Below are 27804 nucleotides of genomic sequence, written 5' to 3' on the forward strand. Positions count from 1 at the left end.
ATTCTATGCTTTCCAAATGTTCCGCTATGGCCCGATTCTACCCAAGCATAGTAGGAGTAACAGAACACCAGGGCTAAATGAGAAGGGATGAGATGAGGGCAGCCTCTTCTTCAACTCCTCTTTCGCTGTACATCTGTTGGCCTTAACCCTCCAAATTTTCTGTCTCCTTCCCGTTGTATCAATTTCACTTATTCTCATTTTTGTCTTTTCATAGCAATCCCTTTTCTTCCTTAACCATCTTTTCGTGATTTGCTCACATAATCTTCATTTTCCTTGAGTTGATTTGTTGCAGTTGATTTTTAGCAAATGCATCATAAAAAATTATACTGCCCATAACCTTCAAAGCCTTTTGAACACATTCCTTACTGTTGCCAAAAGTAAAAACTGAGATAGGTCTTCTGGTGAATATACCTCACCTTGGACCAAATGCCATGTGTTGAATAGAATTCATGCAGGTACAAGTTCTCTGCAATCAGCCTTTCACTTTGTCATTATAACTGATCTCACAGGATTGGTGATTCAGTTCGAGAAATAGAAACCTACATTGCTTGAGGACAAGCAATTTTGGGAAGGGCGGACTGTCATGCCCCACTTGAGGTTTAGGGCTGACCCAGGGTTTAAGGGATTTAAATTAATTTAAATAAATTATTTTCTGGCTGTCCCCCCGGTCTAGTGCCCATCTGGACAAGGTAAAAAAATATAATAATAAAATTAAACATACCTTGGCTGACCTCCTAGGAACTAGCACCCATTTTTTCGTGAAATAAATTTAAATGATAAAATGTAATGTCCCCTTTTGAGATTTGCCTTAATTCAGTCCTGAGGCAACAATTCTAAGTTTAAATTGGAATTGTAATATATTAATAAATGCAATTTTGTCCAAATTAAATATGTTTTATTATAAAATCCAAACAAATGTTTATACGGTAGAACTTATCTTTCTCTAGTTTGACAATGGGAGAATGTATTATTCCACTTGCATACCAACGAGGACAAGATGCTACTGCCTATACCTTAATAATAATGCTGATCTGATATATATGCCGCTGTCTCTGATTTTACATTTTGTGGAATGTGTCCCCAAAATCTGATCACAAATGTGGCTCTGCCTTCCTACCATTTCTGCTCTTTAGCCATTTATCATATATTCTTCCCTCTACAATATTAACACTTCATATATTTTGATATAAATCTGAATTATGTCATATCTGCAAAATCTTCTCTGATATAAATTTCCTTTCTATATCTGCAAGATCTTATGTTTACATATCTTCTACATTAACAACCTCCTTAATATCTGTATGAACTTCTAGTTTTACAAGTAGATCTGATGTAGCATTACTTTTCATACAGCATCTACATATATATTTTAATTCTTTGTATATTCGTTTTGCATTCTTTTCTTTAATGTTTATTCTTCACATATTTTCCTACTGCACCTTTGAAACTGCTATAATTCTGGTCAGTAGTCTGATACCAAGCCATCCCATCTCGTCCGTATAATCTTTCATATATACTTCCGAATTAATCTTATATAATGCCTCCTTTTTATACTGTGCAAATGGGTATGATGCCTCTAAGAGACATGTCCATCATTTCTTCATAACAATCATTTATCGATTATATTTCGTAACAATAATCGCTGCCTAACAATTTATGCTGCCATGTTAATCCTCTTCATAGCCAAATTGAGTTTGGTACACAATCCATTATTTATTATAATTGCTGTATTTAATTACCACATGTCATCTCTGCCTTGGTCAACATTCTTTGACCCCTCCTTATTAACCCTCACACTAACGGTAGTGGTTACCATAATCCATTTACAAATCGCACCCTTGATGCTTGCTATCGGATCTGCTTTCTTGTGATTTGAGAGTCTTCCTTAATCGTGGCTCTCCTTGAATATCCAATTACGGATATTTACATGACTATATCTTACTACTGAAGATCGGTATTAATGAATGATTATATATTTCTTGTATGATTTTGTTGCAAAGGCAGACAAATCTGATGTGCATCAGATTTGGTCTGCCACTTTTTTTTTTAATAATCATTTAATAGTAATTAATATTGACTGCAAATTAATATTTTATTTAATAATTTATTATAATAGAGATAAATGGTTATTCATTATTTTATAATATATTGCTGATAGAAATAAATGGATGATTAATCAGTACTAAATAAATGTTTTGATATTTAGTTTAATTTAATATTTATGTTTATTCTTTTGTAATAATAAATAATGATATTTATTATTAAATATCAAATTAATAAAAACAGTTGTACTCCTGGCCAATCTATTATGTTTTAAAGATTGTAAGTTCAGTAGATATCATGCTTGCCGTATTTATGAAATTCTCGAGCTCTCATTTGTATTCGGTTTGCTTCATCAATAGCTGGAAAATGTTTCGGTTTCGTATCACATCTGTCACTGATCATATTTCATGTATCGAAGTCTTTGAATGCTGTCACCGACCTTGTATTAGCTGGTAAAACGTTTCTTTTCTTTCGCTGGAGTTCAACAGCTTGTGGTGTATGTTGGTGTGTAACCGGCATCTTCCTTAATGCTTGCCCTTTCGTCTTCTTCGTGAGCCTTATCGGGTCTTGTGGTGAGCTATTTATTGATATGCCGAGGGTCATAATGAAGGTGATCGACATTCTGTTTTGATGACTCTGATAAAAGACTCAGAACTTGGGTGCTGTGATCTTGCATCTTCTTTAGTCTTTCAAGATAATTATCCATGTTCGGCGGTGTTCATTGGTGTGTGGAGATTTGTTCAATTAGCATCTTCTTCAATCTTATTTTGTAAGCTGTTTTCTGATGGTCATCTTCTATTTGAGCAGAATCAATCATTGTTAAATGATTGTCTACTAAGTGTCAGAGCTATGTACTTATTTTGAGCATTCAATAAAATCTATTTTTGGTGTAGCTGGGTTTTTCACCCTCAGGTGGAGGGTTTTCCCAGAATAATTTGTGGTGTTTCTTGTTCTCTTAAGCTTTCTTAGTTTTTATTGTCTGAGTTTGTAGCTTTCTGATTCTAATTTTAACATGGTATCAGAGCGGGTATAAAGATAAGATCCAGAATCAGATTGCTTAGTTTTGAAATTCTCTTTATTTGGAGCTTTAGTTTGTTTATTTCAATTTTTTCATCATGGTGAATGGACGCAAAGTTGAAGACAGATTGGATGGTGCAGCCAATTAGACTTCATGGAAATTCAGGATTCTTATTGTGCTAGAAGAGAATGATCTTCTTAACTATGTGAAGTCTATTGTAGATGAACCTTCAGATGACACCGAGAAAGCTCAATGGAGGAAGAATAATCTCATGGCTAGAAAGATTCTAATTGATTCTGTTAAGGATCATCTAATACCTGTTATATCCAAGTTGAATTCAGCCAAAGATATGTTCGAATGCCTTCAAAGCTTGTATGAATTCAATAGTACTAGTAGAGCTCTATCATTGAGACGACAACTTCATATTAAAATGAGTAGAGGTGAATCTGTTGTTTCTTTCTTTATGAAGATTACTGAATTAAAGGATCAACTCAATGCTATTGGTGATTCTACTGAGGATAAAGATCTGGTTATGCTGGCCATGAATGGTCTTTCTCACTCTTGGGAATCTTTCATTCAAGGTATTAGTGGAAGAAATGAATTACCCAAGTTTGATCGATTGAGGGCTGATTGTATTCAAGAGGAATGCAGATTGGAGGCAAGAGGATTTGGACGTAAATCTCATCATGAAGAAGATCATGTTCTTGCTGCCCATACGTCTAAAAGAAGAGGAAGGAAAAGAAACTTCAAAAGGAACAGAGATAGAAATTCTGATTCAGCTCCCGAATCTAAGAAAAGAAAGGATCTCTCTAGGGTACAATGCTTCAGATGTGACAAATCTGGTCATTTTGCTAGAGAATGTCCTTCAAGACCCAAGCCTCAAGCTGCTGCAACAAATGTTGAAAATGTTTCTCCTCATAGAGAGTCTAGTGAAAATTTAGAGGGGCTCTTATTTATTTTTGCTCTCTCTAGTAACATTCCTACTGACAGTGATACATGGCTTATTGATAGTGGAGCCTCCCGCCATATCACTGGTTATCGTGAACACCTCTCCAATTTGACGGAAAAAGATTCACATCTTCAAGTTATGATTGTTGATGATGCATGTTATTCTGTGAAGGGTGCTGGTTCTACTTCTTTTCAGTTGGATTCTGGTATTCCTCTTCTTCTGAGTGATATTCTCTTTGTTCTTGGTATTAAGAGGAATCTGATTTCTATTTCAGCATTAGAAGACAAGGGTTATCATGTTGCTTTTGTTGATGGAAAAGTTCTTGCATGGAAGAACACCAACATTTAGTATGCACGTGAGATTGGTGTTCGTCATGATAGTCTTTACAATCTTTCAGCTCGTCCTATTCAAGCATTAGCTTATGATTCTAAAAGCTCAAGTGAGCTGTGGCATAAAAGATTTGGTCACCTAAATTTCAAAACTTTGTCTTCAATGGAGAAGGTAGTTGTTGGTCTTCCAAAGCTTAATCAAAACCATGAAGGTGTCTGCAAGGGATGTGCTCTAGGTAAGAATGTTAAGAGTACTTTTTATAGTAGTGAAAATAGAGCAAAGGATATTCTAGAGTTAATTCACTCTGACTTGTGTGGCCCTATGTCAGTTGCTTCCCTTAGTGGTTTTTGATGACTTTTCTCATAAGTGTTGGATTTATTTTCTTAAGTCTAAAGAATCTGATGAAGTGTTGTCCAGATTTAAAGAATTTAAAGCACTTGTTGAAAATTTATCTAACAAGAAGATAAAGATTCTCAGATCTGATAATGGGGGAGAATATGTTTCTAGTTTATTTCATAACTTTTGTGTTGAAGCTGGGATTAAGAGGGAGTTCTGTGTCCCTTATAATCCTCAACAAAATGGTGTAGTTGAATGAAAGAACATGACAATTGTTGAGGCAGCGAAGGCTATGATCCATGATCAAAGTCTTCAAACTTTTTTATGGGCAGAGGCTTGCAGGACAACAGTATACATTCAAAACCGTAGTCCTCATCAAATCCTAGACAACATGACTCCAGAAGAAGCTTTTTCAGGTATCAAACCAGACATTAGTCATCTTAGGATTTTTGGATGTCCTGTCTATATTCATGTTCCAAAAGAGAAAAGAACTAAGAACCTTCAAGGAAGAAAGGCATCTTTGTTGGTTATAGTGAATCTTCAAAAGCATACAGAATCTACATTCCATGTCAAAAGCAAATTGAAATCAGCAGGGATGTGTCTTTTGATGAAGATGCAGCTTGCAAGAAATCCAAAGAGTCTATAACATGGAATTTGATAGAGAAGACTTTGAGTCTCCTCGAGACATAGATATGGCCGATCCGGATTCACCTTCAGAGATTCAGAGGGAGAATACAGATTTAGAAGACTCTGCTGATCATGTTGATCCAATTGATTCTATAGATACTTCTGCAAGTCCCAGTATATTCCAGCTAATAAGAAAAGACCTTTGTGGGCTCGAAACACTATGGAAGAGGCTGTAAAAGGCCTCATAAGTTTGCAGGATATGTAGCTTTGATGAGTCACTTTATAGCATCCGAGCCTTCTAATTTTGAAGAAGCTTCAAATCAGCAAGTGTGGAAGGATGCCATGATGGAGGAGTATCAATCCATTATAAAAAATGATGTGTGGGATATTGTTCCTAGGCCCAAAGGTAAATTTGTTGTTTCTTCTAAGTTTCTGTTTAAAATTAAACATGCAGTAGATGGGAGTTTAGAAAAATATAAGGCTAGATTTGTAGCTAGAGTTTTTTCACAAAAGGAAGGCATAGACTATGAAGAGACTTTTGCACCTATAGCACGTTATACTTCTATTAGAACTATTATTGCTATTGTAGCTGTTAAAGGGTGAAAATTGCATCAGATGGATGTAAAGACAACCATTTTGAATGTTGTAATTGAAGAAGTTTTTATTGAGCAGCCAGATGGATTTGTGATTCATGAGAAAGGATCTGATGCAAGAGCATCCCCGGTTCGTGCCAATCTTGCATCAACCAAAAATATTTCCTTTCTATTTTGCTTTCTGTTTTGTAGTTTCAACATTTCATTTTGCATTTGCTGGCATTGGCTCACCGGATCTCAAGGAGTTGGATTTTTGTTTGAGGACTTGATCATCTACCTTATTCCCAAACCGCGAAGCATTTGGATCATTTTCCGACAAGTTATCGCTACCTGTTTCCGAGACAATTTTCTAGTACCGGTTGCCTGGTCCTATTTGCATTTGTAATCTACCGGATCCCTTCCGTAGCTTGCAGAGACTTAAGCGTTGATTCCGATGTTCCTTGGCGTGTGGCCGACCTTCCCCTTGATCCACGCTTCATCCTTTGGATTTTCCGGAGGAATTTTTTTGGCGGAGGCCGACCTTGTTTTTACACGTTAGGTCTTGTTCTTCGGCATTTGATCCCTTTTTGGGCCGACCGGATCCCCTTGGATAGTATAAATCATTGTAATTGAGCATTAGAATGTAGATCAGTTAAGATATAGAACATAGAAGATAGATTTTAAGATTTGAGATCCCGGTTGTGACCTGTTCTATAATTAAGCATGTTTTAGCAGGCCAGTGAGCCGGTTTTTGTATCCCGGTTACCGGTTGATTGTAATCAGTTTTCATGATATAATTCATTTAGTTCTGCATTGCCTCCATCATATCCTTGTGTTTATGTTGTGTTTACTCTTGCTGACTGGTTCGGATTGAACTCTTTGAGGTCCCTCCTAATCGGTGACTGCATCAAGTGGTATCAGAGCGAGCTTTCGTTCCGGAGATTGCATTGTCTTGAGAATTTTGTTGTAGGGTGGCGGACTGTGGATCCGACCTGCAGCTACAGAGGATTGACGTGAAGAGGAAATAGGAATGGTGGAGCGTGTGGGAATGCAGACCCTGTTGTGATGGAAGTGTTGCGAGGAATTGCAGCTCGGTTGGAAGCCATTGAGACAACCCAGAGAAGAGATCGACATATTGAAGATGTGAGTGAAGATGAAGGAGAAGAAGCCCCGACAGAACAAGTAAACTCACCAGCGATTGATCCAGACGAAGAAAGGTCTTTGAGGGTTTTGAGTAGGGCAAATACTAAACTTCATTTTACCCCACTAGAATATGATGGAAAGTTGGATTTGGATGAATTGATGGATTGGATCTCGGAGATGGAGAAATATTTTGATTTTGAGAACACCATAGAAGAAAGAAAAGTGAAATATGCCTGTACCTGGTTGAAAGATCATGCATCTCTTTGGTGGGAGCATTTGCAGGTTGATAGACATAGAAGAGGTAAAGAGAAGATCAAGACATGGGATCAGATGGTTGCTAAGTTGAAATCAAAATTTATGCCAGTTGACTACCAAGTGAATCTGTTCCGGAAGTTGTAGAATTTGAGGCAGAAGGAATCTAGTGTGAAGGAGTACACCGAATCATTTTACTAGTTGAATGTCAGATTTAGACATGTTGATGATGAAGTTGAACAAGTTGCAAGATATTTGAATGGATGGCGGATGTCTATACAAGATGAACTTAGTTTGATCAAATTGCAGAGTATTGAAGAAGCTTACCAGTATGCCCTGAAAACAGAAGAGAAGTTGAACAAAAGACATGAGTAGAGACAGAGAGGTAGAGGTGGAAGGTTTTCCGGAGAAAGATTTCAAGGAGGAAGAGGATATAATGGAGGTAGAGGAATCTGTATGGATCAGAACAAGGACAAAGAAGGAAGCAAATAAGGTAAATCATACCGGAAAGATGATAGAAATTTCTACCGGAGGAGAGAACCAGATGGCTACCGGAATGAGAATTTTGGAAAAGATGATAGAAGACAAGACAAGAGAGTTTTTAGAGGAACTTGCTATAAGTGTGGAGGAGGACATCATGCTTTCAAATGTAAGAAGACAAAGAATACTGGAAGAACAACAGTGGTAGAAGAAAACCCCACCGGATCAGCTAATAAACCGGAAGATGGAGAACTGTTGATGATGAGGAGAGCTTTGTGTTATATCAGAGGAGATGAAGAGCCCTTGCAGAGGAAGAATTTGTTCAAGACCAGATGTAAGGTATCCGGTAAGTGCTGTAAAGTTGTTATTGATAGTGGTAGTTCAGATAATCTTGTTTCAGAAGAGATGGTGAATCAAATAGCATGGATTCAGGATGATCATAAGTTGTTAGTAAGTGAGCAATGTTTGATGAAATTGAAAATTGGGAATTATCATGATGAAGTCTTGTGTGATATTATACCTATGGATGTTTGTCACCTTTTGTTGGGTAGACCTTGGCAGTTTGATAGATAGGCAATACATGATGGGAGTAAGAATACATACACTATTGTGGCCAATGATATGAAGCAAACCTTATTGTCCTTGGAGGAGCCTTTGAAGAGTGAAGTCTGTACGAATGCTAGAATCTGTTTGGTGGATGGAATGAGACATGAGAATGTGTGTTTTGTCTTAGTTCCTAAGAAGACTGAGAATCCGGAGCATGAAGAAGAACAACTGGAAGAGATAAAAGAGTTGCTGATAGGGTATGAAGACATCATTTCAGATAATGTGCCTGATAGATTACCACCTGTGAGAAGTAGCAGTCATTGCATGGACCTGGTTTACGGAGCTAGTTTGCCTAACAAAGCTGCACACCGGATGACACCGATAGATGAAGAGTTGAATAGACAAGTGCAAGAATTGTTGAAGAAAGGTTTGGTCAGAGAAAGTTTGAGTCCTTGTGCAGTACCAGCAGTATTAGCACCTAAGAAGAATGGAGAATGGAGGATGTGGACCGATTCTAGAGCAATAAACAAGATCACAGTGAAATACCAGTTTCCTTTGCCTAGGATGCATGACATAATGGACTGTTTGAGTGGAGCCAAATACTTTACAAAGATAGACTTAAAGAGTGGATATCATCAGATCAGGATCAAAGAAGGAGATGAGTGGAACACAACATTCAAGACAAATGAAGGATTGTATGAGTGGTTGGTGATGCCTTTTGGGTTAACTAATGCACCGAGTACTTTCATGAGGCTGATGAATGAAGTATTGAAGAAATTCTTGGGTAAGTTTCTTATTGCATATTTGGATGACATTCTGATTTTTAGTAAGACAACCATGGAGCATTTGTTGCATTTAAGACAAGTTTTGCAGAGTTTGAGAGAAGAAAAGATGCTGATAAATCTTAAGAAGTGTACTTTCATGAAGGAAGAATTAGTGTTTGGGATTTGTGATATCTGAGGATGTTTTGAAGATGGACCTTGAGAAAGTAAAAGCAATTGTTGAATGGCCTACACTAGAAAGCATTGGAGAGGTAAGATCATTTCATGGATTGGCTAGTTTCTACCAGAAGTTCATCAGAAATTTCAGTTCAATTTGTAACCCTATGACTGAGATAATGAGGGGAGATAGGAAGGAGTTCAAGTGGACCACCAGAGCAAACAAAAGTTTTGAACCGTTGTTGCAGAAAGTGACTGAGCAGCCTGTGTTAGCTTTACTGGATTTCAACAAAGTATCTCAAGTGGACTGTGATGCAAGTGGAATTGCAATTGGAGCCATATTGAGTTAGGAAGCGAGAGCAGTAGCTTATTTCAGTGAGAAATTGAATGATGCTCGGAAGAGATATTCAGTGTATGATCAAGAATTTTATGCATAGTTCAAGCCTTGAAGAAGTGGAGACATTACCTGTTGCCTAAGAAGTTTGTGTTGTATACGGATCATCAAGATTTGCGGTATTTGAATTGTCAGAGTAAGTTGAATTAGAGAAATATGAGATGGGTAGAATTTTTGCAGAGTTACACCTTTGTGTTGAAGCATAGAAGTGGGAAATCTAACAAAGTTGGTGATGCATTGAGTAGAAGGAATTTGTTGACAGAAATGAGAGTGACAGTATTAAGATTTGAGTAGTTGAAGACCTTGTATGATAATGACCCGGATTTTGCAGAACCTTGGAGAGCATGTAGAGAACCGGTTACGGTAGATAGAAGCAAGTGGTTGGATTACTTCATTCAGGATGGGATGTTATTCAGACGAGTTGAGTTGTGCATACCTAAGAGTTCTATGAGGGAGAATCTGATAAAGGAGAAACATAGTGGAGGGTGGAGGATTAGCTGGACACTTTGGTGTTGATAAAACAATAGCAGTGGTGAGGGTGCATTACTTTTGGCTCTAGATTCATAAGGATGTTAGGAAATATGTGCAAAGTTGTAGAGTTTGTCAAGTTGCAAAGGGTAGTAGTCAGAATGTGGGATTGTATAAACCTTTGACAGTACCAGAGAGACCTTGGGAAGATATCAGCATGGATTTCATACTTGGATTGCCTAAAACACAGAGAGGGAATGATTCTATATTTGTGGTAGTGGATAGGTTCTCAAAGATGGTTCATTTCATACCTTGTAAGAAGACATCAGATGTAGTGCATATAGCTGACCTATTTTTCAAGGAAGTGGTGAGATTGCATGGATTACCGAAGAGCATAGTTTCAGACAAAGATACTAAGTTGGTTTTTTTTTTTTGGAGAACACTTTGGAAGAAGATGAAGACAGATTTGAAGTTCAATTCTACTTTTCACCCACAGACTGATTGACAGACAAAAGTAGTTAACCGGAGCTTGGGAAATTTGTTAAGATGCTTAGTTGGAGACAAAATCGGAAGTTGGGATTTGATTCTTGCGCAAGCAGAGTTTGCCTACAATAATTCAGTAAACAGGAGTACTGGAAGGACACCTTTAAAATTGTTACTGGAGCACACCCTAGAGGTATATTAGAATTAAGAGATATTAGCAGTGAAGACTAGAGAAGTTCGGAAGCAAAAGAATTTGTAGATCACATAAAGGACTTACATATTCAAGTTAAGCAGCATTTGGAGGACATGAACAACAAGTACAAGGGGAGAGCAAATGAGAAGAAAAGACATAAGGAATTTGAAGTTGGCGATTAAGTGACGGTGTATTTGAGAAAAGAAAGATTCCCGGTTGGAACTTTTAACAAGTTACAGATGAGGAAGTTTGGACCTTGCAAGATTTTGAGAAAGTTCAGTTCCGAAAATGCATATGAAGTGGAGTTACCGGATAGTTTGAGTATTTCACCTGTATTTAACATTGCAGACTTGGAGAAACAGTTGCCCCAGAAAGAACTGGATCAGATTGAAGACATTTTGCATAGTAGGATTGGGCGTAGTACCTGGAGCAGTCAGTATAAGGAGTATCTTGTAAAGTGGAAGGACAGACTAGTTGAAGATTCATCTTGGATTTCTCAGGCAGAGGTAGACCGCCTTGGTTTTCCTCTGACCCCAACAAAGTGAGAGACTCACTTTTTCAACAACCTCAGATGTCTGATGCAGGAGCATCCCCGGTTCGTGGCAATCTTGCATCAACCAAAAATATTTCCTTTCTGTTTTGCTTTTTGTTTTGCAGTTTCAACATTTCATTTTGCATTTTCTAGCATTGGCTTACCGAATCTCGAGGAGTTGGATTTTTTCTTGAGGACTTGATCATCTACTTTATTCCCAAACCGTGGAGCATTTGGATCATTTTCTGGCAAGTTATCGCTACCGGTTTCTGAGACAGTTTTCTGGTATCGGTTGCCTGGACCTATTTGCATTTGTAATCCACCGGAATCCCTTCCGTAGCTTGCGGAGCCCTGAGCGTTGATTCCGATGTTCCTTGGCGTGTGGCCGACCTTCCCCTTGATCCACAATTTCAACATTTCATTTTGCATTTTCTGGCATTGGCTCACCGAATCTCGAGGAGTTGGATTTTTTCTTGAGGACTTGATCATCTACTTTATTCCCAAACCGTGGAGCATTTGGATCATTTTCTGGCAAGTTATCGCTACCGGTTTCTGAGACAGTTTTCTGGTATCGGTTGCTTGGACCTATTTGCATTTGTAATCCACCAGAATCCACCGGAATCCCTTCCGTAGCTTGCGGAGCCCTGAGCGTTGATTCCGATGTTCCTTGGCGTGTGGCCGACCTTCCCCTTGATCCGCACTTCATCCTTTGGATTTTTCGGAGGAATTTCTTTGGCGGAGGCCGACCTTGTTTTTACACGTTAGGTCTTGTTCTTCGGCATTTGATCCCTTTTTGGGCCGAACGGATCCCCTTGGATTGTTTAAATCATTGTAATTGAGCATTAGAATGTAGATCAGTTAAGATATAGAACATAGAAGATAGATCTGAAGATTTGAGGTCTCGGTTGTGACCTGTTCTGTAATTAAGCATGTTTTAGCAAGCTAGTGAGTCGGTTTCTGTAACCTGACTGTTACCGGTTGATTGTAATCAATTTTCATGATATAATTCATTCAGTTCTGCATTGCCTCCATCATACCCTTGTGTTTCTGTTGTGTTTACTCTTGCTGATCGGTCCGGATTGATCTCTTTGAGGTCCCTCCTAACCGGTGACTGCACTAGAATCACATGTATGCAGATTGAAAAAGGCCTTATATGGCCTTCAGAAAGCTCCACGTGCTTGGTATGAAAGAATTGATCGGTATTTGTTGAGCTTGGGTTTTCTCAAAAATGATGCAGAATCAAATATCCATTTCAAGGTAATTGATGATAGAGCCTTAATTTTAGTTCTATATGTTGATGATTTATTTCTTACTGGAGAGGATGATCTCATTGCTAGATGTAAGAAAGAGTTAACTTCTGAATTCGAGATGAAAGATCTTGGTTTGATGCTTTATTTTCTTGGTTTAGAAGTGTGGCAAAGACCAAATGAAATCATTTTGAGTCGAGGGAAGTATGCCATTGACATTTTGAAAAGATTTGGTATGTTAGATTGCAAGTCTATGGCAACTCCCATGGAAGCAAATCTGAAAAAGTTACATGAAGTTGCAGCTAGTTTAGATTTAGTTGATCCTACTATGTATAGGCAATTGATTGAATCTTTGATGTATTTAGTCAATACAAGGCCTGAAATATGTTATGCTGTCAACACTCTTAGTCAGTTTATGAGTGAGCCTAGACAGTTTAATTTTGTTGCAGCTAAACATATATTGAGATATGTACGTGGTACAGTGGGATATGGTCTGAAATATACTTCTTGTGAAGGTCTAAAATTGCAAGGTTTTGCTGATTCAGACTGGGCAGGGTGTGCATCTGACAGGAAGAGCACTTCCGGTTGTTGTTTTAGCTTAGGTTCAGCTATGATTTCCTGGTGCAGCAGGAAGCAATCGTGTGTGGCTCAAAGTACAGGTGAAGCTAAATATGTTGCAGCTGCTACAATAGCTAAAGAGGCAGTGTGGCTTTGTAAATTGCTTGCAGGATTGTTTGGACAGCCTTTGGAACCTATAGTAATTCATTGTGATAATCAAAGCTGTGTGAAACTTTCGATTAATCATGTTTTTCACGATAGAACCAAGCATGTGGAAATAAAATATCATTACTTGAGAGATATGGTTCAAAGGAAAGTAGTGGAGCTCAAATACATTTGCACAGAATAGCAAATAGCAAACATTCTTACCAAGCCACTTCCTAGAGTGAAGTTTTGTTATTTTCGAGATAACCTTGTTATTGTAGAGAATGATGCTCTTATTGAGAGAGAATCTCAGTTTCAATGAATTTTTATATGTTGTTAATGAGTTCTGTAGCTAGGAAATCGGAAATCATCAAAGCAAATATAAAATTAAGCTAGCTCAATCACAAAAGCTCAAATGCAATGACCAATCCTAACACACTCAATAAAGACATGAAAAATAAAACATTCAAGATTTGAAAATTAAGCAAACCAAGTGCAGATTTGAATGTCTCCTTCATGTGGCTCCATTGTTCTTCTTTCTTCTTCAAATAGCTTTGTTGTGGATCTCACCTACTAGTGCATGATCATAATATGAAAGCAAGATGATTGCTCAAGAATACTCGAAACGTGATTGATTCAACAAAGTGATTCAAAAAAGTGATTAATTCGATAATGTGATTAGGGGATTCAAAAATGCGATGAATTGGGGGATTTTGATTGAAGAAACTCATCCAATTTATAGATAAATTGGAAAAAAGACAAGATTAGCATGAAAGTGATTCGAATGGAAATTCAAATCAAGAATAGCAAAATTATGACATGTGTATGACAAATTGCTATGCAAGGATTTATGACAATTTATGACAATTTATGACAAATTGCTATACAAGGATTTATGACAAGATTTTGAAATAGAAATAGACATTTAGGAATTTAGGAGAAATTAGAAAATTAAGTTGGAAAATAATGACTTGGAAATTAGAAAATTGATGAAAATTAGGTAAATCAATTAATAATTTCTCACTCATTAATTAATTTACAAAAATAGGAGGAAATTGAATTAGAAATTAGGAAAATTAGAAAATTAGAAAATAGGAAATAGGAAATTAGAAAATGAGGAAATTAGGAATTTAGTGAATTAATTAATAATTTTTCATTTATTAATTAATTCACAAAGAGGGAATTTAGAAATTGATGAAAAATTAGGAAATTAGGAGAAATTAGGTAAATCAATTAATAATTTGTCATTTATTAATTAATTCACAAAAAGAGGAATAATTAGTTGGCCACTTAAATTAAACATTTAATTGTGACACGAAGACCTAGGATAAATAAATAATTTATTAATCTTAGAGGGGGAAATGTCAAACAGGGTTAAATGAATAAAATCATGAAACCCTAAAAGATGAATTAGAAAATGCAAGAATGACAATTAGGTCCTGACAAAAGATAATTGACGTCGATTCGATTTGATCATGATTCTGACTTGATAAATGATTTGATTGATGAATGCGCCAATTGACGAGGAACAATGACTAATTGATCCAAATTGACACAATTGAGAAAGACGACGATCGATGACAAACCGATCGCAAAATGACAAAAATTGACAAAGAGAACAACGATCGATGACAAATTGATTGCCAGATGACAAGATTGAAAATGACAACGATCGATGACAAATCGATCGCAAGATGACAAGATCGATAAGAGGACAAAACCCTAATTAGGATTGACGATGTCCAAAATAATGACAAATGAATATGCACATTGATGCGACAAGATAAGACCGACCAAAATCATGACAAATATTGTTATCGACAAGACCAAATTCGAGAGCGAGATAAATGAAGAATGCAGAAGAAGGACTCGATGCTCACAAATGATAAAGACCAAGTGCGTGACATAGGAGAAATGTTAATGCGATGCAAAAACCCTAAAATAAGGCAATGCGCAAATGTTAAAGTATGATTCCGCAAGCATTGACCATTTTTAGACGTCTACAAGTTCTTCTCTGTGAAATCCCTTGTAATGCGTTTTTCTTTGTGATGGAGAAATTTGAGGTGAAAGCCCTTGAGGCTCTTTCCACTTATGGGGGTAGCCATAGTGGATGTCATGTTGAGAGACTCCATGACAACATCACGTTGAGTGACTCCGTGATGAGAGCTTGTGTTATTTCATCCATGGGAGTAGCCATGATGAACATTATGTTGAGTGAATCCATGATGCCTATCACGTTGAGAAAGTCCGTGATTAAATTTTGTTGTTTTCATATTTTGTTTGTCATGTTGAGAGACTCCATGACTTGAATATCTGTAAATGATATCTCCTTTGTTAAGAGGGAGTGTTAAAGATTGTAACTTCAGTAGATATCATGCTTGCCGTATTTATGAAATTCTCGAGCTCTCATTTGTATTCGGTTTGCTTCATCAATAGCTGGAAAATGTTTCGGTTTCGTATTATATTTGTCACTGGTCATATTTCATGTATCGAAGTCTTTGAATGCTGTCGCCGACCTTGTATTAGCTAGTAAAACATTTCTTTTCTTTCGCTGGAGTTCAACGGCTCGTGGTGTATGTCGGTGTGTAACTGACATCTTCCTTAATGCTTGGCCTTCCGTCTTCTTCGTGAGCCTTATCGGTTCTTGTGGTGAGCTATTTATTGATATTCTGAGGGTCATAATGAAGGTGATCGACATTCTGTTTTGATGATCTCTGATAAAAGGCTCAGAACTTGGGTGCTGTGATCTTGCATCTTCTTTAGTCTTTCGAGATAATTATCCATGTTTGGCTGTGTTCATTGGTGTGTGGAGATTTGTTCAATTAGCATCTTCTTCAATCTTATTTTGTAAGCAGTTTTCTGATGGTCGTCTTCTATTTGAGCATTATCAATCATTGTTAAATGATTGTCTACTAAGTGTGAGTGCTATGTACTTATTTTGAGCATTCAATAAAATCTATTTTTGGTGTGGCTGGGTTTTTCACCCTCAGGTGGAGGGTTTTCCCAGGATAATTTGTGGCGTTTCTTGTTCTCTTAAGTTTTCTTAGTTTTTATTGTCTGAGTTTGTAGCTTTCTGATTCTAATTTTAACATTATGAAGAGCTGTAGCTGTTGGGTTGAAGAAGCATTTCAAGAAGCATAAATATAATTTATTTGAGGATCATTCTAACATCAATTCATTGAAAAACAGTTCCTACTTAAGAGCAGAAAAAAGAACCAGATCTGAAATTCAAATACTTGTAATATGCATAAATCAAGGAGAATTACATCTGCAAATCAGTCATAAACATCAGAAATCAGTACAGAACATCAAAGAACATCAGAATTCATATAAAAGGTGAACAGATCAGATTCAGATACATGCTACTCTAACTCTCTGTGGGAAAAATATAAAGTAATCCAGAAAGGGGACATTACACAAGATCCTTGGATGTGCCTCTCCATCATGCTTTACCTTCTTCTCCACTTCACTATGCTTGAACCTTACAGTAATTGACTACTCACTGTATCACTAGTTTTACATAATCTCTGTGTTTTGCCCATCACCGAACTGGCATTGCTATTAGAACATGGACCATTACCTTGCTTCAATGCTTTTCTGACATGACTTATTTGAACTTGTCAAAACTCTACTTCTTCAATGCCTTCATACCTTGGCAGCTTATCTATTCTTATACTAATTCTCAGGATTTTATTGGTCGGCATTGCTGTTTTCTTGACTCAATCATCCTTCCTTGCCTTGGTTTGGATTAAATCTTTTGTGTCTTCATTCCATGAACCATCAATGTTGTCCTTTGTATCCCATGGGTTCTGTATTCTTCAATTGCCAATTTAGTCTCTACCATTATCTTATCTCCCTACACTTGGAGAATCTAATCTTACAACAATTTGTATCCCATACTCTGTCCCTTGTCTAGGTTTAAGCAAAATAGTCAATTTCTGCTGCTCATTGGTGAATTTTGTGTACCTGTGTTTCAATTGGATATTGTCATTGTTTGCATTACACCATGGTCTTCCCAGCACAGCAGGATAATTATCAATCTCAATAAGTTCTATGGCATAAAATTCCATGAAGAAATTTATTCCCATGATACTTTTGAGTGTCCTCAAGAATTTACAATCTCAAGTCTTGTTTTCCATAAACAATAAATGTTGGGAGGGATGAACTGTTGGACTTCCCATCATGTCCCATGCATGCCTTCTCAGCACATTTACCTCAGTGCCAGTATCAATCAGTAGGTTGCAAATTTTAGCAGCATTGGTTGATGCATCGACAATTAGTTTCTTTCAGTTGTTCCTCAACTTCTTCATTGTGCTTGCATAGGTCACAGCCTACTTTGCAATTAAACATCCCCTCAACTCAGCTAGTAAATCTGCCATTTACATTTGCTGCAATATATTTTTGACCATCACCCATTCTTCCTCCTTGCTGTGACTTTGGCATTTCTTTGTATCCATTTCTTGGGCAGCTATCAACCTCCTCTTAGCTTCTATGGTACATGGACATGTCCACCAGCACTTCTTACTTTTTTTAGCTTGTTGTCATCACTTGTATAAGTTGACTTCGTTGTCAATTCTATTTACACATTTCATGATCTTGTTGCTAGTTTGATCTTTGGTGCCAATCCTTACCAGTCCTTGTTGCTTGACGTATGCTAGGTGCCTTATTTTACCACAAGCAACTCCTCAATTGTCTTAAACGGATTTGGGCACATATTTGTGGTATGCACCTTATTGTGATGACTAGAATGAGAAACTTCTTGCATTTCACTACCATAATATAGCACCTTGTTCTTCTACCTTTGTCTTTACCAGTTCTACTTGTTAGAACCGAAATTGCTACCCTTTTGAAACTTCACTTTCGTGGAGGTTGTAATTAGCATATCATGTTATCGTTGTCCTTTCATCAAGGACAACTAAGTTTTCCTTCCAATTTAATTTACAATTCATCGTGTTGGTTTTCGTTAGCTATTGATGTTTGTAGATTGTTCATGAATGTCGACTGCCAAGTTAAGGAGATTGGTTATCAATAATTGGGTAGCTTCAACACAGTAAGAAGGATGAAGTGCTAATGTTTTGGATATGAAGGAAGAATGGTAGCAAAGGCCTAGGAGAATCTTCATCAAAGTATAGATGAGTTTGAGTAACAAACATTGGTGCACATGTTAGTTAGCATAACCAATTCTATTCAGTGCCAAACGGGGCAAAGATGCCATAAAGTTGTGACTGGAATAGATGGCAAGAGAACCCTAAACAAAAAGATAAATAGGAAACCACAATTTTCACCCAGCAACACCATTAGAAATTTGCAACAATTAAGTGGCAGAAGGATATGGAAATCATGAGTAGGGTTTCACACTTTCAATCAAGTGGCAAAAGGGGAAAAAATCCATAACTAACATAAAAGATTTGTTATTTCACAATTGTTAAAAAATGCCACATAAGGAATTTTGCCTTTTTTAAGTGGTTTCACCATTAGAATTCAGCAATAGAAAGTGGCATATGAGGTAGGAAACCGCACCAAAGAGGGTAACATTCTTGGTGAAACGCTACACCAAGGAATTTTGTTATTTTAAAAGTCATTAATCTATTAAAAACCATGAGAAATGGTGGCTAGGTTTTAAGTGAATCATGGTTGGGAAAATTGCACCATGTTTTGAGGTAAAAATCATGGCCTTCAGTGGTTGTGCCATTAGTGATCAATGGCAATTAAGTGATAGAGGACTAAGGAAAAATCATAATTTAATGGGGTTTCCATTAGTCCAAATGGGCGACTAGTGTAATCCCTCAAGCCACACATGTAGGACATTAGTTGATTGTTCTAATTATTTTTAGAAACAACACTAATAACCAGCGACTGGTGTAATCCCCCAAGCCACACATGTAGGACATTAGTTGATTGATCTAATTATTTTTAGAAACAACACTAATAACCAAGATGCAACAACATGTTGTTGCACAATAAAGTGCACACAAGTGTCATGTGAAACACAATGACACAAGGTCACTAACAACACGAATGACCTCACCGTTGCTACAAGCAAGGTGGCACTAGTGGGAGACTTACCAATCGTTGGATGAAACCAGCACGATGAGTCTATGAGAGGGAAAATTACATTCAAATGATGATTGGATACTTATCCATGATTGCTCTTTCTCGTGAGTACAACTCAAGGGTCAGATGAGGGAATCACCAACTTTGAATCCCCACCAAAAGACACTTACAAACTCTAACAACACCCAAGGAAACCCACCCAAATGGTGGAACGACTAAGAGCCAACACACCAACACACGTTGACTAGACGATGCCAGCACCGGTTCGGAAAAAGAGTAGGATGAGGGTAACATTCACATCCAATCTACTCAAAAACAACCTTAACAACGTCTAAAGTTTAAACACAAGGAAAAACCTTCACAAGAGGTTGCCTTACTTGTAGATACAAGCCCTCCATCAATTGGAATGATGACATGGCATCTCCAAGCAATCACACGCTTCCTAATGCAAAAGGTGCCATAACTCCTTGAGTAGGACACTTGTCAACAAAGCAACAACATAGGAAGACTCACCAGGCCAAGGGGAACAACTTTATTAAAACCAATTTCCCTTAGAAATGGTTGGAAGACCTCGCTGTGCGACGAAACAAGGGACAATAGCATGCTAGAGGACTACAACACATCTAGAGGACAGTAGCATGCAAGAGGGATAGTAGCGCAAGTTCACATCTGCTACTATCTTCTCATTTCTCATTTCTAGCTATTTTATCCTGATGATGGATCATGGGGCATCATCTGAAACGTTGATGATAAATAATTCTAAACAGTCAAATTCAGAAATATACCAAGCTGACATCATGGACTGTGGAAATTACATGGCTTCAAATGATTGAACACCTAAATTGAGGGTATAATCAACCAATCTAAGTTCAACATTTTGTTCTACTCACAAACAATGAGTTATGAAGGCATGAGACTTGTATTGGAAGCTTTCAGATGTATCAAGATGGAAACCAAATGTATGGACTTGCTTCTTGTGAAAAGTGTTGTGTTGTGAGGGTTTATCAATACTAGTGAAAACATCTGAAGCTGTCAATGCAGTTGAACCCAATCATTTCAGGCACTGATGGTCCCCCTAATTCTACACTCTGTTTTAGTTGTGTATTTTGGTTCACATTCACATGCAGGTTGCTTAAAGTCATCGCTATCAGATTGAGGAAGAGGGATTAGATGGACAAACATCTTTAGCCATGCAAATGTTTTTAGGATTATAGACATGGCCTTTATTCCAAGTTTGTGAACACTCATGACAAGCATTTGTATCAGATTTGTAGCTAATGGAAAATTGACTGGGGTTGGTTGCAATTGAGGTTTTTAAATTGCAAGGAATCTCACACTTCATTAACCTTCTTATGAAATGCATACCATTTTTTCTCAAAACTCATATTTATCTTTCTCATGGCTTTCACATGGTTGTCTTCATTGGTAAACACTGAATTTTTCTTTTCTTGAGTTTTTGGGTCAAACATCCCTCCTTCAATTCAACATGCATATATTAAGCACAATGCCTGGTGGAAGTTTGACCCTTGATTCCAAAACTTGGAATTCCTTTGTTATTTGTCCACTGTTATGTATTTCTGGGTTGGGTGCACTAGTTAGACATACTAAGGATTTGACCCAAATCTGCTCTGCTCTTTGAGTTAATGCATCAACAAATTAGCTAAAGGTTTGTCCAAGGTTTCAAGAGAGCCATCAATCTCCCAAAGTATTGGCTATCCTATTGCAATGCAACGTTTATCTTATCCTTAGGGTCATATATGCATTGCACCTTGAAGCCATGTATGCACCTCAATTTCTTTTTTAAAATTAAGCTACAGTATATTTGTCTACAGATTTAAATAAGGGGTCGGAGAATGTTCTTACGACATCTAAGGGTAGAATCAGTTTCTTCTAAAGGTTTACATCCTCTTCATCTAACTTAAAATGTGTAGATCTATGGACTGAAGACAGTGGATCTGAAACTTTTTCTTTTCTTGTTAGAAATTTTTAGTGGTGAATTCTACAAATAATCTCTAAACCTCTACCTTGGTCACAAACTTTGATTATTTTCCTGGATTAAATCCCCTGGGCATTTTTTTTAATGGCAACAAAAAGATGGTGGCTTGAAAGCACTTGCATTGTTCCTAAGTGAGTTGAATGAAATGATTTGGGAATATAACTGGAGCACCTGTCCACACAAAATGGATTTACATGCGCTAACTTAAAACACATTAGAGGTCACAAATTAGCGCTCTCTATATTAGATTACTATTAAATGGAAGAAATAAGCATTGCTTGGGATTTATCCTCATCATATACTCAAGTGGGAAGAAAACCCTACTCACAATGACGTAGTTCCTTCCTTATCTAAACATAACATTAATATAATCGTTAAGTAATTGCAATATAGCATATATCTGCACTAATGCATAGGTTATGGGCCTAAGGAGAAAGTAAGCCATAACATACTTGTAAATTGGTGACACTATGTTGTTCTTAGGTAGATAACATGGTGCTTAAGTACACAATAATAAACTAATAAAATGTGGTACCACTTGAGATCATTGTCAATGGGTTGTGAACATTGTCAAAATTTGCAAAGGTCTTAAATTCATGTGCTACAAGATATGCACACAATGAGGGAGAAAGAGAGACCCATACACCTGGATTTTGAATATTGCAGAGTCACACCCACACTTGTACCTGCACCTGCACTCCCTATAAATTATAGCATGTCTTTTTTTATTAGACATTTAAATATAATGTGTAGAAATTCATTTGATTTTTGCTTTTTAAGTCTTAAGATTTTTCCTTTATTCAACTCTGCTCACTTTTATTCATATTTAGTTGTTCACATAGTGCTTTAGGTATTTGATTTCTATTTCTGGATAAATCATCTTGAAAAGTTAAAAAGAATCAATTAAGAATTCCGCTGTTAATGTTACTGCTTTTGCAACTGGCTTGTTTTGTGTTCTTTTTCCTATTGCTAAAGAGAGATTTATTGCCATTTGTTTTTCTAGGAAAACCTTTTTTAATGCTTTCTAGCTTCAATAAAGAGTTTATTGTCTTACAACGTTTTCAATCGCCTGGCTTTTATGAAGAGTTCCTGCATGTAAAGCCTGGGAAAGGTGCAGCTTTTGTAAGAACAAAATTGCGGAATTATGTGTTTGGCAACACAGTTGATAAAACATTTCGTGCTGGGGCATCAGTAAGTTCCTCTATTGTTTTGTATTTATATTTTATGAGTATTAAGTTTATGAAATCTGCAGCCTTCTACTTTTCAATGTTGAATTACAAAAGGTCACTATTGTTGGCTAACAGCCAATTTGAACAGATCAATGGTTTGGGTTCTCTTTGTAGCTTGCATAGGTAGCTGGTGGGCTAGTGAGGAGAGTCCTTTAGTCATAGGTTTTACTGTGGAAAGCATGGAAACTTTAATTGCAAGAATATTAGGAAGTTGAAAGGGTGACCACTGCAACTTTTTGAAAGCATAAAAGCTTTGAGATTTCATTGCCAATCTTTTGTACTATAGAAATTTGATATGGGAATTATTTGGAGTGGAAGAGCCTAGCTTTGTTCTTTCCTCGAGTGAGTGAAAGAGGTACACGAATTACTCTTGTAGACAGATTTTGAATCTAATTTTAGAAACTCACCAAATCTTGAGGTTTGTTATGTAGTTCCCTCTTCATTTAAGCACAAGTGAACAAAAATTTAAAACTAATACGAATCTGTTATAAAAGCTGTGTTTTCTGATGCAGCTATTACCATTCTGGCATTAGTATATTCCAAAATAGGAGCACGTGCAAACTGAATATTTTGCTTTTGTGTCCATTACTAGAATACAAGGAAATTATTATAACTGGTTTTGCTCATCGAAGGTGATCTGTGTTCTGTTACTAATGGAAAAATAGACCTACTCACCATTTCTTTAGACTTGTACATTTGGTTATTATTATTATTATGCTCTAATCAATGTAATGCAAACAAATTCAAATGATAATTTCTGATTATATTTTCAATTTGGATCCTTGAGGAGTTCCTTTTTGTTTTCCTTTTCTATGATGCTGGAAATTTGTTTTCTTTTGTTAGTCTTATTGCATGTAACAATGCCTATAATGTCTATATTTGCAGGTGGATTTGGCAAATATTGTGAAGGAAACAAAACAATATACATATAAAGATGGTGCACAGTTTGTGTTCATGGATATGGTGGGATTTCAATTCTATCGGAGCACTTATTAGACTCCATATAAATTCCAGGATACTTGTGCTTTATCAGTGCATAAGATAGTGTCTATCGCTAATTCTGGTCATACCCATAAAAATGTTAATGTGAAAAATCCCCTTTCCTTTATTACATGTTTACTAACTCATGGGCCTTCAGGTTGTATATTCTTTGGATATCCTTTTAGTGATGCCTAACATGAAAGGCAATATTTTCGCTTTCAGATTCTGCTTTTTTTTTCTTGCTTCATGGTGGCTGCACATTTTAGAAGTCTCTAGTTAGATTTTTTTGTTGTACCCGTCAGTTCAGGTTTCCCAAAATTAAATCAAGTCATACTTTTGTTAGACAAAGAACCAGCTAGACTAAAAATGCCTGTTTACTAACTCATGGGCCTTCAGGTTGCATATTCTGTGGATATCCTTTTAGTGATGCCTAACCTAAAAGGCAAATTTTTCACTTTCAGATACTGCTTTTTAACCCCTTGATTTTAGAAGCCTCTAGTTAGATTGTTTTGCTGTACCTGTCAGTTCAGGTTTCTCAAAATTAAATCAAGGCATACTTTTGCTAGACAAAGAACCAGCAAGACTAAAACTGCTTGACAAATATCTCATTTCTCTTTAATATTAGAGAAAGTAACAATTTTTTTTCATTAGATGGTTATCTGTGGTCAATTCATTTGAATTTTGTGCATAGCTGATGCAATGTGAAAAATGCCTAACTTTATCACATGGTTATTCATACCTCAGAATTCATGTTAAATATGCTATAGTAATCCTTTAGGCGATACACAGAGGAAAGGCAAATCTTATATTTTTTTCTAGATTTTTTTTTCGGTCTTCTTTGATCTGCAAAATAAAAGAGCTTATATTAATATTGAAAGTAACAAAATAATCGGAATCTAAGCCGGCTGTTAGTGAGTACTGTCCAAGATTTCTACTTAAAAAGAAATGATAAAATGAGAACATGTGGCCTTCTCAAACAATTTTTAGGCTACTTCTGGAGTTTTTTGCTTCTTGTTTACTGACTGTTTTATTATACCTGGCAGATTGGGCATCCTGAAATTACATTGTTATACTTATGTTAGGTAAAGGACACGCTGGGAATAAATTTCCTTACAAACCTCTCATTAGCCTTTATTCTTAGAGAAGGCAACAAGGAAATTCCCATTGGCATTCTTATGTAGCGAAAAGCTACTTTTTCTCATTTTGGAAATGTATTGGTGAACTTTTTATAATCCGCAAAGAAGCCTTTCTGAGCTTTTGTTTTCCATTATCTTTTAAAGGCACAATTTTTAGAAATTGAGCATTACATTTTTGTGTAATTGTTCCTAATAAACAAGCATTTGAATCTTAATTCGTTGTGCAACTAGTTCTATTTTCATATCCACAAAGCTTTTGAAATCGTCACAAAATTATTTGCCATCTTGTTTTGGGGACCAATCATCTCTTTGGACTGAGATATTTAATTGTATCATATAATGTGAAGTGAAGTAATGGGGATTCCACCATGTTTTCCATAGGAAGATGCCTATTCTCGTTATTGTTTCAATCTTCTGATCATTGTGGCACATGAATTTTCTTTTCATTTGTTATTCACTTTTCAGTTGTGTTCTTATTGTATTGCCTTTTACAGTCCACATATGATGAATCCCGACTAAGCGAGACAGAAATTGGTGACAAGAAAAAGTGGTTGAAGGAGGGCATGGAATGCAATGTCCTCTCTTGGAATGGACGGGTATAGCACATTGCCTTTGAACTTGTTTTTGTCATCAAAGTCAGCATTAATGCATCAAGGTTTTGGGGCCTGAGTATGGAGTTGGACTTGCAATGAATACCAAAATATTTTTTAAAGCTTCCATTTTCTCATGTTTTTATAAATGTTAACAGTAATTGGATAACTATGTTGGCAAGAAGATACTTAAGAAAAAAACAGTAATAAACTTGCCAATTTTCTTTTGGAATTTTTATGATGAATAGTGCACTTTCTATGTTAAAATATAAAAATATAATACACGAGTATGCAGTTACAAGTTGGAAGGTGGAAAGTTCCTAGAGTCCGGTGAGATGGCAGGGGAAATGATTAGGATCATAATACATGTGTTTTCATGCAATGGGCATGCTAGTATATTTCAATAAATAGCTGGAATGATGTTTGAATTAACACTTCTTGCAGATAATTGATGTTGAGTTTCCAATTACTGTCAAGTACAAAGTTACTGAAGCGGAAGCTGGGGTGAAAGGAGACACAGTACAAGGTTATTCATACAAATTATATAAACCTAACTGTTTTCTTTTATGGTATTGTCTTGGTTGGCAGGATGGGTGTAATCACATAGCTGATTTGAGTTTGCTTTGTTGGTCAGGTGGATCAAAATTAGTTACTTTGGAGACAGGTGCTGTCGTTAATGTTCCTCTGTTTGTCAATCTTGGTGATGAGATTCTTGTAGACACAAGGACAGGGACCTACACAAGTCGTGCTTAGGTGCTATTTCCTAATAATTATTTTCTATAGGCTCCAATTTTTCAGCAAAACAACATTCTAACAATATTATCAATTTATATTTTTGAATTTGTTAATGCATCTCTTGGCTGCAACTTCAATAATCTTAGTTTTGTATATAGTTTTTTAGTGCATCGTTTATTCTATATTTGTGAATTTGATTTCAGATAAAATGAAGGAAATGCTTCCACAATGATGCAAGAAAAATGGTCATGACATCCGATGTGGTCCCACCATAGGGATATATATTGGGGTTGTTTCTTGTGACATCTGGGTCCTGTGCAGACAATGATGTCCCAAGAGGAGTCCTACACTGGCCTATCACCTTGATCAAGAAGACCTAGGAGCTCACCTTAGCAGCAACAACTCCTCAAGAATTCTCATTATATGTGTTGATAGTCAAAGATGTAAAGATACTGGGAAATATAGTAGTGACCATAATAACACTTGGACAAGACTATTCTAACTATGCCAAGAAGCATGTGCACGCTGTTGTGACCTTTCCACACATCGCCCCATTGCAAATGAGGAATCCCCTCTTTCCTACTTTCCAGTTTTTTTAGTTTAGGGTTTTGGTAGTTAGGTGGCAATTTTGAGCTTTAACGTTCGTCTTGCCCTTTTGATATGGTTATGTTTCCAGGTCTTCAAGATGCAAGCAATGTCAAATCTTTAAGTTTAGAAGTCGATAGGATCAAAGTGTTGAAAAAATGTCAAAATGCTAAGGTGATCCTAATATTTTCTTAGCATTGAAGTTGCAACTAGCCTTTAAATGTGAGTGAAAAATGTTGCAAAATGGTGTAAATTTTGTGCTAAGGTGCTAAGTCTCTCTAGGAGGTAAAACAAGACAAAAATGCACAAAGTTCCAATGGACATCTATTTTCCACCTCTCAAATCTTGACGAAATGTTAAAAGTCTTGATGGAAATAGAATTTCCATTGCATAAATTGACTACATTGGGTAAGTTTGAACTTTTAGAGTGTGAAAATCAACTTAATCCTAATGGAAAACATTTTTCCACCAAGTAATTAAGGCATAAAACCAAGAGTCCTGATGGGAGACGTTTTTCCACTCAGTTATAGAGATGAAAATGATCAAAGTCCCGATGAAGCATGATTTTCCACTCCATCTTGAGCATGAAAGTGTTGATTTAATGATGAAAATGAACATAATCCCAATGGAGGTTGTTTTTCCACTCCTAATCTTAATTTGCAAATGATTTTGTGGAAATCCCAATGACTCAGGAATTTTCACTCCAGACAAAGGAAGTGTCCCGATGGAGGTCGTTTTTCCACCAGGCCTACAAGAGCAAAATGCATAAGGAAAGTGAGTCCCGATGACCAACACTTTCCACCTAGGGATAAAATGACCAAGGTAAAGTGCAAATTGAGTGTCCTGATGGAGGTCAATTCTCCACTTGGGACAAAATGAAAAGATTTGAGGAAGTTTATATGTCCTAATGGACATTGATTTTCCACGTGGAGGTATTATGCTAAGTTTTGATGAGATTTTAATTGGAAAATGAATCCCGCTGAAGGGTGGATTTCCACTTGAGGCTAATATGTGATATGATTTGATCAAATTTGTGAGTTCAAATGGGGGTCGATTTTTCACCTAAAGCATAATTATCAAGTTGGGGCAAATTTATTTGAAGATTTTGATGTCCCAATGGCCCACGATTTCCAGCAAGGGCTGGAAATCAAATTTAAATGTGATTTTAATGACAAATCAGTCCCTATGATTATCGATTCTCCACCATTGCATTTGATGGACAAGGTGAGAACAAAATGAAGTTAA

The 27804-nt window shown here is 36.6% G+C and overlaps 1 protein-coding gene across 1 annotated transcript in view; it reads left to right on the forward strand.

The window, feature by feature from the left end:
- Nucleotides 1-26127, forward strand: part of LOC131076835 (uncharacterized) — an 83150-nt gene extending 57023 nt beyond the window's left edge. Inside the window, exons 4-8 of the mRNA XM_058014173.1 lie at nucleotides 22388-22494; nucleotides 23418-23495; nucleotides 25144-25245; nucleotides 25684-25765; nucleotides 25874-26127. Coding sequence (XP_057870156.1) covers nucleotides 22388-22494; nucleotides 23418-23495; nucleotides 25144-25245; nucleotides 25684-25765; nucleotides 25874-25992 — 488 coding nt within the window. The 3' untranslated portion in view covers nucleotides 25993-26127. The remainder of the gene's footprint in view (nucleotides 1-22387; nucleotides 22495-23417; nucleotides 23496-25143; nucleotides 25246-25683; nucleotides 25766-25873) is intronic.
- The last annotated feature ends 1677 nt before the right edge of the window (nucleotides 26128-27804 follow it).

The sequence above is a fragment of the Cryptomeria japonica genome, chromosome 9 (genome assembly GCF_030272615.1).
Source record: "Cryptomeria japonica chromosome 9, Sugi_1.0, whole genome shotgun sequence".
NCBI classification, from domain to species: domain Eukaryota; kingdom Viridiplantae; phylum Streptophyta; class Pinopsida; order Cupressales; family Cupressaceae; genus Cryptomeria; species Cryptomeria japonica.